Source organism: Pterocles gutturalis, unplaced genomic scaffold, assembly GCF_000699245.1.
Source record: "Pterocles gutturalis isolate BGI_N339 unplaced genomic scaffold, ASM69924v1 scaffold13439, whole genome shotgun sequence".
Lineage (NCBI taxonomy): Eukaryota > Metazoa > Chordata > Aves > Pterocliformes > Pteroclidae > Pterocles > Pterocles gutturalis.
In genome coordinates, this window is record NW_010130849.1 from 1 (window position 1) to 13,224 (window position 13,224).

The 13,224-nt window shown below is 48.4% G+C and overlaps 2 protein-coding genes across 2 annotated transcripts in view; one reads left to right on the forward strand and one right to left on the reverse strand.

Moving 5' to 3' along the window:
* Positions 1 to 653: 653 nt before the first annotated feature.
* On the forward strand, positions 654 to 5,415 carry LOC104466828 (kelch-like protein 9; the record flags this gene model as incomplete). Its single annotated transcript, XM_010080379.1, has 3 exons — positions 654 to 906; positions 2,802 to 2,966; positions 5,021 to 5,415. Coding segments are annotated over 3 exons (813 nt in total), but the record flags the coding sequence as incomplete, so codon positions are not given.
* A 779-nt stretch (positions 5,416 to 6,194) lies between these two features.
* DPP7 (dipeptidyl-peptidase 7) overlaps positions 6,195 to 13,224 on the reverse strand; it is a gene marked incomplete at its 5' end in the record, with an annotated part of 16,038 nt that continues 9,008 nt past the window's right edge. Inside the window, 3 exons of the mRNA XM_010080380.1 lie at positions 6,195 to 6,290; positions 7,476 to 7,642; positions 9,336 to 9,417. Coding sequence (XP_010078682.1) covers positions 6,195 to 6,290; positions 7,476 to 7,642; positions 9,336 to 9,417 — 345 coding nt within the window. The remainder of the gene's footprint in view (positions 6,291 to 7,475; positions 7,643 to 9,335; positions 9,418 to 13,224) is intronic.

Here is a 13,224-nt window from a genome sequence, read left to right on the forward strand (position 1 = left end):
AGGAGGCAGCTCAGCAGCAGCGGAGCAGAGGATGCAGCAGGGCCCGAGCGCAGCGCTCACCACGTGTGGTTCTGCAGATACAGCCCTTGCTCAGTGACCTGGCCTTTCTAACCAGGACTGACAAAACAAGCTTGGGGAGGTATTTACTGCTGACCAAGATGTGAGTGGAAGCCCAGCCTTAGCAGAGGTGCTGTGCCCCTGTGCTGATGCCACCAGGGATGAAGGGGGGGGAAGGCACTCCTGCCTTCTTCCTGTGCAAGAGCAGCAGGCAAAGCTCAGCTGTTGTCTTTACTACACACTCAAAAAGCAGCAGAGATGCAAAACACGCTTGTTTAAATTTCATTGAAACAGTTTTCAGCAGATACACACTAGCTGGTGTTTGAACCAAGCCAATGCGTTTCACCTCCTGCTTGCTGCACGCTCAGAGCACAGCTGGTTCCCAGAGCCCCACAGAAAGGCTATAACCGAGCCTCCAGCTCTGCTGGGGATGTATTGCTCTGTCAGCTGCCTGGCACTGGGAATTGAGCCTGTTCAGGTCTGAATGTAAAACTTTCCTCAGCCCAGGGAAAACATTTATCAGCTCTTGAAGCCAGATGAGATACAAGCCAGCAGCCCACCTTCTACTAACCATCATCCATCTGCTGTAATCCTAGGTTTTTCGATTTGATCCCCGCAACGCTTCCTGGCTCCAGGTTGCCAGCATGCTGGAGAGGCGGACACGCTTCCACGCGGATGTACTGTCTGATCGCATCTTTGCCGTGGGTGGTGGGACGCTGCTGGGGACCCTCACCCGCACCGTGGAACTGTACCAGCCCGCTGACAACAAGTGGGAGTTCGTAGCTCCTTTCCCCATGCCTATTGCTGACCATGCAGGCACAACCCACAAGGGAATCCTCTATATTTCAGGTGATAGAGCTAGCAGAAAGCAGCATATTTTCATATAGTTCCATTAACTTTTGCTGGCATCTTAATGTCACAGTCTAAGCCTGCACCTACACCAGTAACACCCACAGCTCCAGTGTCCCTTTCCTGCTGTTCTAGCACGGCCTCACTGCCCTCCTGAATGGCAGTTCTCTTCTTTCCAAGACATTAAAGGCGACATCATCTCCTTGCAATTTACAGCCCTGCTCTCCTCTGACCTTGCAATCCTGGCTAAATCCCAAAGCTTTGCTGTCTGGAAAGGTAAACCAGGAGCAGGGCTGCCAGAGTGTTGGGGGTGGGATTAAACCTCGGTATTAAATCTGAATGGAAGGTGTGGGACTCGCCCTACCACACTGCTTTGTTCATCTGTACAAAAAGATATAATGCAGACTCTTACTGTCTTACCCACTGAGCCTGCACGGCTCTTGCCCTGCAAGGGAACCGCGGTCTCTACAGAGATTTCTGGTAGATGGTGCAGGATGTTTAACAATGAAGCGGCATGGGTTTAAACACTTCAGGAAACTGTTGTAGGATATTTAGCTCTTGTAGCTACTAATCTGGGCTTGAAATCTTTGGTTTGTCCTAGGAAAAGCACTGTGTCATTTGTGCTATTGCCTCTGCAGTCAGAAGTCCTGTGCCCGGCTGCCATGGCTGCAGGCTCCCTGCTTCGTAAACCAGTTACAGCCAGCCAGGCCCACTGGTACAGATTATCTCCAGTGGCACACTCACAGTGAAGGGCACTTCTCTGCGATGGACTGTGTGCCCGAGGCCCCAAGGACAGAGAAGGCAGCAGACAGGCTGTCCTGCCCTGACGCGTGCCCACTGGCAGCAGGGCTCCTGCACGGGCAGCATGATGTCTGGAAAGGAAGGATAATAGTTCAGCTGGGAGAACAGCTGAGGCTTAGGTTCAAGTCCCTGCTTTGACTCAGCTGTCCTGTAGTGCCACAAGCAGCTCATTTAACCTCTGTTGGTCTCAATTCCTACCAGAGAGCAAGGACAAAATTGCCTCACAGAGCTTCAAACACACCACAGTGACCTAGGCTGGATAACACTATACCCCTCGGGTACAAAATCTTACCTACCTACAGCATTAGTTTTCTTCTAAACTAGTGGGGTAACTGCAGGTTTGATTTGGCCAGCCTACAGCCCCGTCCAAGAAAACTGAAAAATTAAGAGCATGACTTCGATACAAGATTTAAAGACAAGCTCCATGCAGACAGTGTCCACACACAGAAAGCATCGAAGCCTGTGTGAGCTGGGGCATGTGGCCAACCTGAAACTCATCCTCCTTGTTTGCAAAGACCCTCTGCAGGCTGGGATGCAACAGGCAGGCAGCTGGAGCCATTCACCCTTCCCACAGCAGCACCTTCTTTCTTTAAGGGGCTTTTTATAATGCACCCCTGAAATACACAATTGAGCACCTAATAAAGAAAAAAGTTGACAACAGCACTGGCAGATTGGCTCTGACCTTCTGTCGAAGATCCAAAGTTCAAAGAGGTTTGAATGCGTTTCTTTCAAACCACCACTGCACATGCTGGAAGCAGATTCCCTAATTAAAGCTGTTCCTGGTTACTCCTGAAATACCCAAAGAGCTTTATTCAAAAATCTTTTGTGGAAAACTATTTACAGAAAGAGCTGCAACTGGTTTGTTGTTTGGTTTTTGTTGTTTTTTTTTTCTCTTTAAAATACCAAAGCAGCTCAGGTTTTAAATTTCACACCACATTGGCTCTGCAGAATGGTGTGAAATTTTAAACCTGAGCTTGTTAGGTATTTTAAAGAGGAAAAAAAAAAAAACCCAGCTTTGCTAATGTTTGTAGAAGGCTTGCTGGATGTCAGAGAGGATGACGGATAGATTTTCAAGACTTCTGCTTTCCTTCTAGGGGGCTTCTCTGGGGGTAAAACTTTACAAGACACTTACAGCTACCTCCCTCGCCTCCGACGCTGGATTGGCAACAGTGCCATGGCTTCTGCTCGCTGTGATCACGGGATGGCTGCAGTCAGGGACAGGATCTTTTGCATTGGAGGAAGGACACTAAAAGGAGTAAGTTACTTTGCCCTTATAATCCCAAATCTGATCCCAAATGGGGTCTCTGTTTTGCTAGGCTCTGACTGTTTTATTCCAACAGGTTAACCAGTAACTTCATTATTTTTGGTCTCTTAGTGGACTGGCACAGTTTCAAGCCAGGCCAATAAGCTTACGAAAATGTGCCTGCCATGACAATCATATGCGTTCGAGGCTGCCCTGCTGTCACACTCTATTTGTTCACAGAGTACAAAGGCCGTTTAAAGCATTTTTTAAAATAGAGAAAACATATGGTGGAGATGCAGCCTGCTAACATGGGAAAACCGCAGTGTACAACTGCTCCCGTACCCGCCCCAAACACCCTGACTGCCTGGTTCTCCTTGCTGGGGCTGAGAGGGGGCGAAACACCAGGAGACGGGAAGAGGAATGGTCTGTGGTGAGGAGACTAGCCTGGATTTTAGGAAAGATGGGCTCAGGCCCTGGAATGCAAATTAAGTCTCTTCAAACCTGGATTTCCCATCTCTGAAAGAGGAGGGAAAGCACTGCCCAGCCTTCTGGGGAGGGCAAGCTGGGATGAGACCTGACAGGGACCAAAAGGCTCACTCCAGGAGAATCCCATTCCCTGAAGAGAACTGAGCTTTCAAACATCATTCAGCAATTCCCATTTGAAAGTGTAAAGACTCAGGGCCTGGCCCCATCTTACCATGATGGGTGTGGTGTCTTTTGAAGGAACAAGGGTGTCTCAGAGTACTGAACTGCTCACTGAGGAAGGGGCAGAAATCTACCAAGAGAAAATGCACATCAAGGCTGACATCAAGTTCCATCAAATGACACAAACTCAGTTATTGTCCCCAATTCAATGCAATATAGCCCTCTTTAGATGATTCCACAGAATCACAGAATGGCCTAGGTTGAAAAGGACCCTAAAGATCACCCAGTCCCACCCCACTGCTGTGGGCAGGTCACCAGCCACTGCTGCCCAGGGCCCATCCAGCCTGGCCTTGAACCCCTCCAGGGATGGGGCATCCACAGCTTCTCTGGGCACCCTGGGCCACTGCCTCACCCCCCGCACAGTGAAAAATTTCCTCCTGACGTCTAACCTAAATCTTCCCTGTCTTAGTTTGAAACCAGTCCCCCTCGTCCTGTCACTGTCACTCCCTGTACCAGTCGCTCCCCCTCCTGTTTACAGGCTCCCTTCAAGCACTGGGAGGCCGCAATGAGGTCTCCCTGGAGCCTTCTCTTCTCCAAGCTGAACAAGCCCAGTTCCCTCAAAATCTCCATGGGGGGGGTCCTCCAGCCTCTGATCATCTCTGTGGCCTCCTCTGGACCCGTTCCAAGAGCTCCACGTCCTTCCTGTGCTGAGGACCCCAGGCCTGGACACAGCACTGCAGATGGGGTCTCACCAGAGCGGAGCAGAGGGTGACAATCCCCTCCCTCCCTCTGCTGAACACCCCTTTGTTAATGCAGCCCGGGAGTTCGTTGGCCTTCTGGGCTGCCAGCGCACACTGCTGGGTCATGTCCAGCTTCTCATCCACCAGGACCCCCAAGTCCCTCTCTGCAGAGCTGCTCTCAAGTTCTTCTCCCAGTCTGTACAAGTACCTGGGACTGCCCCAGCCCAAGTGCAACACCTTGCACTTGGCCTTGTTGAACCTCATGAGGTTCTCATGGGCCCACTTCTCCAGCCTGTCCAGGTCCCTCTGGATGCCATCCCTTCCCTCCATTGTATCGACTGCAGTTATTTCCTTTGTAATATGTTAAATGTCTGGAGAGCAGGCAGCACTCTGCTCTGGCAGCTCCAGCAGGTGCCTGTGGCACCTTGCTCAGCTCACTCCTCTGATTTTCCAAGAAGAACAAAGCTCCTTTAAAGCCGTGCCATTCTGGTATTTTATCCAGTTTCTTTTGAGGCTCTATTTTGTAAATTTAGATTCAAAATCTGGCACCTTGAGCCCCATGGTATTCAAACAGATGTTGAGACGCTGGTTGCCTTTATCGTGAACCAGGTGAGCCTGATGTGACAGCGATGCCCACATGAGGCATGATACGTAGGTGAGTGCTGGTCTGGTTCTTTGCAGGCAGACGAATGGATTCAAGTCAACGAGACGGAGTATTATTGTCCTGTAAGCAACCAGTGGACAACGCTAACACTCTCCCCGTTCAACTGCTGCCAGTTCAGCATCACAGCCCACGAGTCTACGCTCTACCTTGCAGGAGGTGCGTCGCTGCGGCACATGCAGAAAGAAGACAGTGTTTTCCTGTATGAGACAGAAGGGCGGATATGGAAGAAAGCCAGTCCCCTGCCTAAAGCTCTGGTGGATCACACCTCTTGCACGATTAAACTGTTCCAAGTGAATGCAGCTGGCGAGGTGGGGAGAGGCACAAAGTGCTCCCCTGCGAGCAGGAGGAAGAAATCTACCCTCAGCTTGTCCATCACAAAGAAACAAGAGTCCCACTCTGCCTCAGAAAAGAAGTAGGATATGAATACTTAAGCAGATCTGACAGTGTTTGCCAAGACATTAGTATTTTAACAACTCTTCCAGTTGCCAGCCAAGCATCTTTAGCAGTGATTTGGAATAGGTATGTTTCTGACTTGCTGCTATGCCTAATTTGTTGCTATGGTGACATGCATAATTTGCAAAAAAAAAGAAAATTAGTTCCCAATCCTACTAAGCTGTATTAAACCCGTAAGAATTCCTTAAATCAATTTTTTGTCATTCAGAATCTGTTTTTCTGAATAATGACCAATGTAGAACTTATTTTTAATGAGCAACTTTTAAGATTTAATGAAGAACTCTCAAAAGAGCTTTGATTCTATTTCTAATAATTTCCTTACAAACACTCCTAGCTAACAAATGAAGCACCCACAGAGATAAATATACACCATGTATTTAATACTGTTGTGCCACTGGATTAAGACCGTAGGGTACTGTGATGACAACCCTGTCCTCAACAAGCAGACCAGAAAACTTCCTTCATTGAACATGCATTGAACCTGTGACTGCTTGAGCCAGAGTCTGGGTAAACTTTTAGAAAGAACCAAGTACATGGACAGTCAACAGGCTCAGGGTCTGCAATGGCTGAAAAACCCAATGACAATAAGTTTGGAAAGGTGAGAGAACGAACCGATGGGCCACGATGGGACATCCCGACGGACAAAGCCAATATGGGGCAAAACGTCCCAGTGGGAGATGGGAGTTGTGGAGACACAACGCCACAACAACTCTACTTACACGTGCTTCTAAAAAATAAAGTGCTAAATAAAAGACCAAACTGATACTATTAACTCACCAACAAGAGCAGCCAGGCCTTGAATTGGGTCTGTGTGGGCAAGGATTTGTTCACAGCCGACCTGGATGAGACACATTACAGGCAAGTTGCAGACAGGAGAGTTAACAGTCTCTGCTCCGCGGAACGGCTAAGCTGGAAGATTCATTAAAAATCATCACTTACACATTTTATGGTTCATCAGCTTTCCAAGGGCCTAATGCAACAGGGTTTTGGGGTTTTTTCTCTCCCTTCTGGCAACCAAAGTGCATAAAACCAGGGAGACAAGGCTAGGACAAACAGTTTCTTTACTAAGTTGAGCAGCTGTGCAGAGACCACAGTGATACCTGACAGTTCCTTCCTACAATCAGAATATTTTAACGCCCTTCTCAAGGTGGGGGACGGGGGCAGAATAATTATTTCAATTTTAAATTGAGGGTTAAACACACCCTAGAAGGGAACTGGACGCCCAGAGACAGCATTTGCTGAGTTCTGGCACAGCGTAGCCTGTACGACCTCTTGCACAGCCTGCGTTTAGCTCCAGGTAGGACTCCAGCAATCAACGCCACAAGGCCAGAGGCAAATGAAGTCCTGTTGGCGTGGGGTGCTGGAGGACCCGCCAGCAGCAGCACAAGGCTGACCACACACCAGAAGAAAACAAGAATTGCAGCAGCAACTGGGGATCTGGGATCAAAGCTGGGACCTTTCCAAAGCAGCGGGGGTCTAAGAAGTCTCTGTAAGCCCCTGAGATCCAGGCCCCTTTCCCACACTTTGCCATCTGCGACTCTCTTGACAGTGTACCGGTTTTCCAGGCCCCACAGCAGCAGACATTTCTCTGCGTTATGCTCAGAGGTATGGGCGATATGTACAAAGGGGTCTATTTTCAGATCTCCATCCCTACCCACCAAGAAAAATAGATCTATGGAAGTGTGTTGAGGTGGGATAGAACAAAACTGCATTTTTTTTAAACTCCACAGGTTTGTAGTGTTTAAAAACTGAAATCAACAAGCTTGCAGAGGCTTTAGTGTCTAAGGTAAAGCCAGAGCAGGGCAGGAGTGGCCCTAGCAAACCCTCCCCGATGAGCCTTACAGCGGCGCATTTCAAACACAGTGCTCACCGTCACAGAGAAGTTTAAACTGTGTACATTTACTGTCAGAGTGGAAGGGCTGCAACAGCCACCACTACCTCCCCATCACCATCACCCACGCGGTGCAGCCCCCTGCACTCCGGTCACCAAGGCACACATCAGAAATCACGTCCTGGTACTCACCTTCACTGGATTGGCAGGGAGGTGACCCATGAAATCAGTTTTGTAAGGGTAGTCCATCATGGCCATCATGGTGAAGGCATTTCTAGCAAACCCAAAAAGCTGGTAAACATCCTCCTTGTTAGAAATCTTATTGCATGTGGCCATTTTACTGCTGATTTCATCATAGGCTGCAGAAGGAAGGAAAATGAAAGACACAAACTTCAACAGAGGGAAATAATACCAGGCTTCGGCATCTTGTTTCACTCAGTAGTAAGGAGATGCCGTAACATGCAGATGAGGTTTCTAGTGTGAAGGACACATTACATCTAAAGTTACACAGACGTGTCTGTTCAGGCACAGCGTTCCTGTACAGCTTCACAACCCCGCGTGGCCCATGGACCACCCTCTGCCCCACCCAGAGCCACTGACACCTCCCTGGGGAGCAGCACCCACTGAGACAAGCAGTCCTGGCTGGCACAGCGAGAAGAGCTTGGTAACAGACTGTCCTTGCCAGTGCCCTGCCTGGCTGCTGCCTCCTCACCCCCACAGGCTACCTCCTGGGGTCTGCCATGCCTTGCAGAGCACTGTCCCCAGGCAAGCCCTCATGCAGGAGGGCAGGGTACAGCATACAGGTCACAGTGGGATTCAACAGCTGGGAGAACTGGCAGGGAGAAAAAAAAAAAAGACCTCCTTGTGAGCTGGGTGCATTTGCAGTAAGAATTGCCAAGGGAGAATAGTCCTCACAAAGTCACAAAGGACTCCTGAGACGTGCCTTCAAACTTCAGTGTGATGCAGAGAGGTCAGCTGGACTCGGGAAATCTATCTTTGAAGAGATTCCTTCAAGATGCACTCATATACCTTTGCATTTCTACTGAGGAAAGCTGCTCCCTTCATTTTCATCCTCCACGTTCTGGAGTCACAGTTCCTGCCTGTCCCCACCCTCTCAGCAAGCTGTCCACCGGAGCCTGCCTGTCTTTACGTGGAAACTCAAGGCCTGGGACCTGCCTCCGGATACTCACTTGAGAGCCTAATCCTTAAATACGCCCACCTTCTCCACCCCACTGCAGAAATCGTGGCCCCAGGCAGACCTCAAGGACCTTGGCTATTTAACAGTAACGTTCTTCCTGCTGTGACCCAAAGCTAAATGGGATTTTGGACCCCCAGCTCCTCTGGGGCAGCAGCCATCGGAGGCATGCAGCCCCCGACGTGCAGCACTGCAGACCAAGCCAAGCCTCGAGACAGACCAAGAACCCACCGGAGCTGTTCCAGCACCATGCAGGGCTCCCAGGACATGATGATGCAGCAGCTCATGATTTCTGGTCTGGCCTACTTGGGAGACACTGCAGAGATCTTCACCAGCCTCTGTCTTTGGCTTCACCTAACTGTCCAAGGTTGGAGATGAAAGAGACTGTGATGGCTGCCTCAGGACCTAGAAAGCCTTCCAAATATTTCTCAGATACTTCAGTGAGCCGAGCCACACAGTTGTCATACCCACCTGAACAGTTCTCAACAGTGTGGGTGCTGAGGACAAGCATTTGATGAAACATTAGGCCTTACCAGCATAAAATGTAGGTGTTTTGCACTTGGTGGTGTTTTTGCACTTTGGCGCAGAAAAGACGGTTGCGTTAACACTGTGCAAGCTCCCACACAGATGCTTTCATTTTGGCATTGGCTGCTAGTTTTAATGCTAACTGAAACTGTTCAATAAATCAAAATCCAACTGTGCAGGCAGAAAGAGGCGGCGAGGTGGGCATTTGCATTGATTTAGCTGAACCACGTGAAAATCTAGCTGAAGTAAAACTGAATGAACTTTTCTCCGCACAGCTGGGACTGCCTGCTGGCTGCCCTCAGGGAGCCGTCCATACTGCTCACTCTCCTTACCTCCACTCAGGCACAGATCCTTAATCTGCTGGAAGGATTTGCGGACAGCTGTGACGCAGCCTGGGCTGGACTTCTGAAAATCCTGAAGGGGCAGAAAAGACACGGGATTACGGCTGCGCAGAGGACATAAAGGTGGAGGCTGCGCTGGTAAGAACCGTCAGAAGTAGCAGGAGATGACAGGGGTTACTGGCCCCCCAGTCAGAACCTCATCTGCGTCTCCAGAAGCAGCAACACTGGCGCTTCTGCCTTGTCCTCCAGACACTCGGCACATCCCAGCAGGAGCCAGCAGCCTGCACAGCGCAGACCCAGCAGCTACTGTGTCACCAGGTCTCGCTGGGATGAGCTGTGGGACAAACACTTTGCACTTGCTGGAGCCGTTGGACTGAACACGAAGCAGCAAGAGGAGCCACGTGCCTTGGCCAGGACATGGGAAGAGGGTGCCAGGCTGCTAGGCCTAGAGGTATTTTGTTGGGTTTTTTTAACCACACAACAGAGTCCTTCCAACTGCACTTTGTCTATGAGAAGGAGCCATGGAGAAGCCACCTATGTGTGGGGGACAGAGCACTGGTTTGGGAACCTGCTTTTCTTCTTAAGCCACCAGTGACCAAGAAGGCTGCGTCCATTTTCTTGGGAAAAAACATTACTGATTCTGCAAAAGCACTTTAAGGTATGTCTGAAGAGCTGTGGCTGGTTATGCTGGTTTAACAGGTTGTTTCTATCACTGAGGGCTCTAGCAACTCAAACTGTTTCTCTTCTGTCAGCTTGTAGGGCAGTTTGAGACCTGCTGGCAACCAGTGCTTTGTAATAATAAGAATTATTAGGGCTCTTTTAAGGTCCCTTTACCCTGCTACAGCAATGGTTAAGTAACCACAAATCACTAGCTAAGCATTTTTCTTACAAAGACCCAGCCTCAACTGAAAATAGATTTGGGACCTTTCTTTTATTCCTAACTCTGCCTTTGTCTGCTAGTTATGCTTAGACAAGTCACTCTGGGGTTTTCCACAGTTTACCTGGGCATCCCTTTAGGGGTTCCAAATCTCCTTCTGGATGTGCTTATTGATCTTCATCTACTAATGGAGTGTGGGGATGGATCGGCCTGGGACAGAGAAGCAGTTCTGTTCTGGCTGCTGTGGTGGCTGAGCTCCCCGCTAGGCACTGCTGGACGGCTGCAGCACGCTGCCCGGTGTGCTAAGGAACCACCACCCACTCCCCTTCTCCCCTGCAGACCCTTACGGACCTGGGATGGGTTCATCTGAGCCCTCGCAGAAGCAGAGGCAGGAGGCATTACAGCCATTCCAGGGAAAGGTGTTCCCCCTCCAGGCTGCCAGCTTTACTCTTTGGAGTCACACCTAATTCAAATGTCTGAACTAACCTCAGCCGATGGCCTGACCAGCCCCTGCAGCAGGAACCTGACGGGAAGCATGCGTGTGGCTGCAAGCACAGTGTTCACACCAAGCGTAGTATTCACACCGCGGCTTTCTGCCAGGCTGCAGGGAGGGCAGTTGGCAGATACAACCTGGTCTTATGTAAATGCCTGATGCAAAATCAACTTTCTGCCTTTTGCTCACTTCCCCTGTGAGCTGGAGGCTTTTGAAGCGAGCTGGAAAAGCTCAGTAAAAGACACAGAGAAAGCTGCTTTTGAGACAATGCAAAGAGGAGAGCTCCCACAATGATTCATAAAAGATTTGTGCCTTCATTAGTATTAACAACTCTCAGGAGAGTTCTCTCACCAAGAAGAGCAATTGAATTCAGATTTCAGATACACACATTGCTTTTATGCAAACACACCAAAGGTGGAAGCAATTATTCTGAAAACAACACAAAGTGCTTGCTTAGGATCACAGCCCAGAGGTCGGCTTACCGCTACAGAGCGAATATATTTTTAAATGAATTGGAAAGTTTTTTCACAAGAAAAGGTCAAAGTCCCAATTTCAGGGGTGTGTAATGACTCACAGCATATTCAGAGCTGAAGCAAGACAGAGCTATCAGCTGAAAATGGCTTCTGAGGAGGACTTAGCTTCAACCAAGCAAGAATTCCCACTGCAAAGCCTGTTAGATGACTAAGTGGCATGACATTTTTTGCTTTAAAACATGTAATTTTGCGACAAGATGTCTTTTGCTCTCTTGTACACTCAGAGTTTCGAATGCTATTGTGTTTATTTTCATAAGATAGTCTCTTCTTTACCCTTACTGGTAATTCCATCTGTCCAGTAAGTCTCTGCATTGAAATAAGGTTCACAAACACGTGAATAAGAGCAAAAAGACCACCAGTTTCATACACGGGTAGTTCATGCAAAGCCATCTGTGTTACACGGATCTAGAAGTTTATGTCAAACAAAAGGCACCCTCACAAGATTTCAGTACTGCCAGGTAGTACATTTCTTTCCTTATAAACTAAATGAAATCAGTTCTAACCACTCCCACCTTCCTATGGGTCCTATGTCCTCGAAATGTGAAAGCGACATTTAAATTTTGGTATGAAGTGAGCCCAGGACGCCTTGCATATTTTTCAGTTAGTGAAATGAAGATTTCCAAGCTCTTCATTGAAATGCAACCATCTTGGGGCTTAGGAGCTGCTGTGAATCATTGATATCAATGCAAAATGCAGCATTTTGGGAGAGGATTTGAAGAATAAATTATCCAAAGGCAGATCAGCCAGGCACAAAGGAAAATTTTCAGGCTGTAACATGGTTGAGTCACTAGAAATGGGAAAGTGAATCCTTAGTGGTACTAAAGGTGCTGGAACCAAGTTGTGCTGCTCCTCAGAGCAGCGTTTTTGGGCCCTGAGCTGCCAGAGCTGAGGCAGTGCTCAGCCATCACATCTGCAGCTGCTGCTTGTCCTTCAGGGTTCCCATTTAATTGCATTCCCTGCCCAGCACTGATGCTGTGAAAACAGATGTCTGCTTAAAGACATGGAAAAGGAAAAAAAAATAATTCAGCCTTCCTAAAGGAATGTGGTATATTAAGTTATGATTTGTGTTAAAAGAAATGGAGAAGAGCTGCTCTCATGCTGGAGAAAACTACAGCAGCTATGGCACAGAAATCTCCCTTCTCAAGGACCCTTCTTGCAGTTTAGGAATGAAAGAAATGGGACAGTGATGGGACTGTGTGAAAGAATTCACCCTCAAGACAGAAAGGTATTTGACTTGGTTGTAAAAATCAGAGAGGAAGCAAAGATAAGGGCACTTGAATTGAGCAGTCTCATTAACACTACCGACTGAACTGTAATCTGTGTTGCAGTCTTTTTTTTTTAAATGTCTGAAAGTATGTAATGATATAACTTCCAAGAAAGATGTGACAACACAAAACAACCTCTCTCCAGCAAACACAGTTGAAATGCGGAGTAGGAAAGAAAGGGCATGGTGATGTTCCTGTGCTGAGCGAGCGCCTTCCTGCGCACAGTGCAGTGCCTCCTCGGGCAGGATGGCATTGCTGTCTAACTGCACAGCATTGTACAACATCGCGACTGAATCATACACCCAGGCCAATTTCAGCATTGGAAAGCACACAGATTGGGAGCTTCCCTGTTATTATTTACAATCCGTGTGTGGTTGAAGACATTGTGAGTGAAAAGGTGCTTAAAACAAAGGGTTGCTCTCACAAAGAAAGAGATGCCGTGGGCCTGCCTTGGGTTGAAGACATGGTTAGATGCTAATCTGGGGAGGATTACCTGAGTGTATCCTCCCTTGCTTCTCCCTTTCCAGTTCATTCAGTGGAGGTGCTTGAGGTAAAGAGCTGAATGTTTCAGCTGAGAAACTGTGAAACTGAATTTCCCCCTCAGGCTACAGGACAAGGCTCCTCTGTTTAAAGAAGTTTTTGAATTATGTGATCGTATATTGTTTAACTGTGGATTTAGTCTTACGCTAAACAAATGATATGAAAATATTAA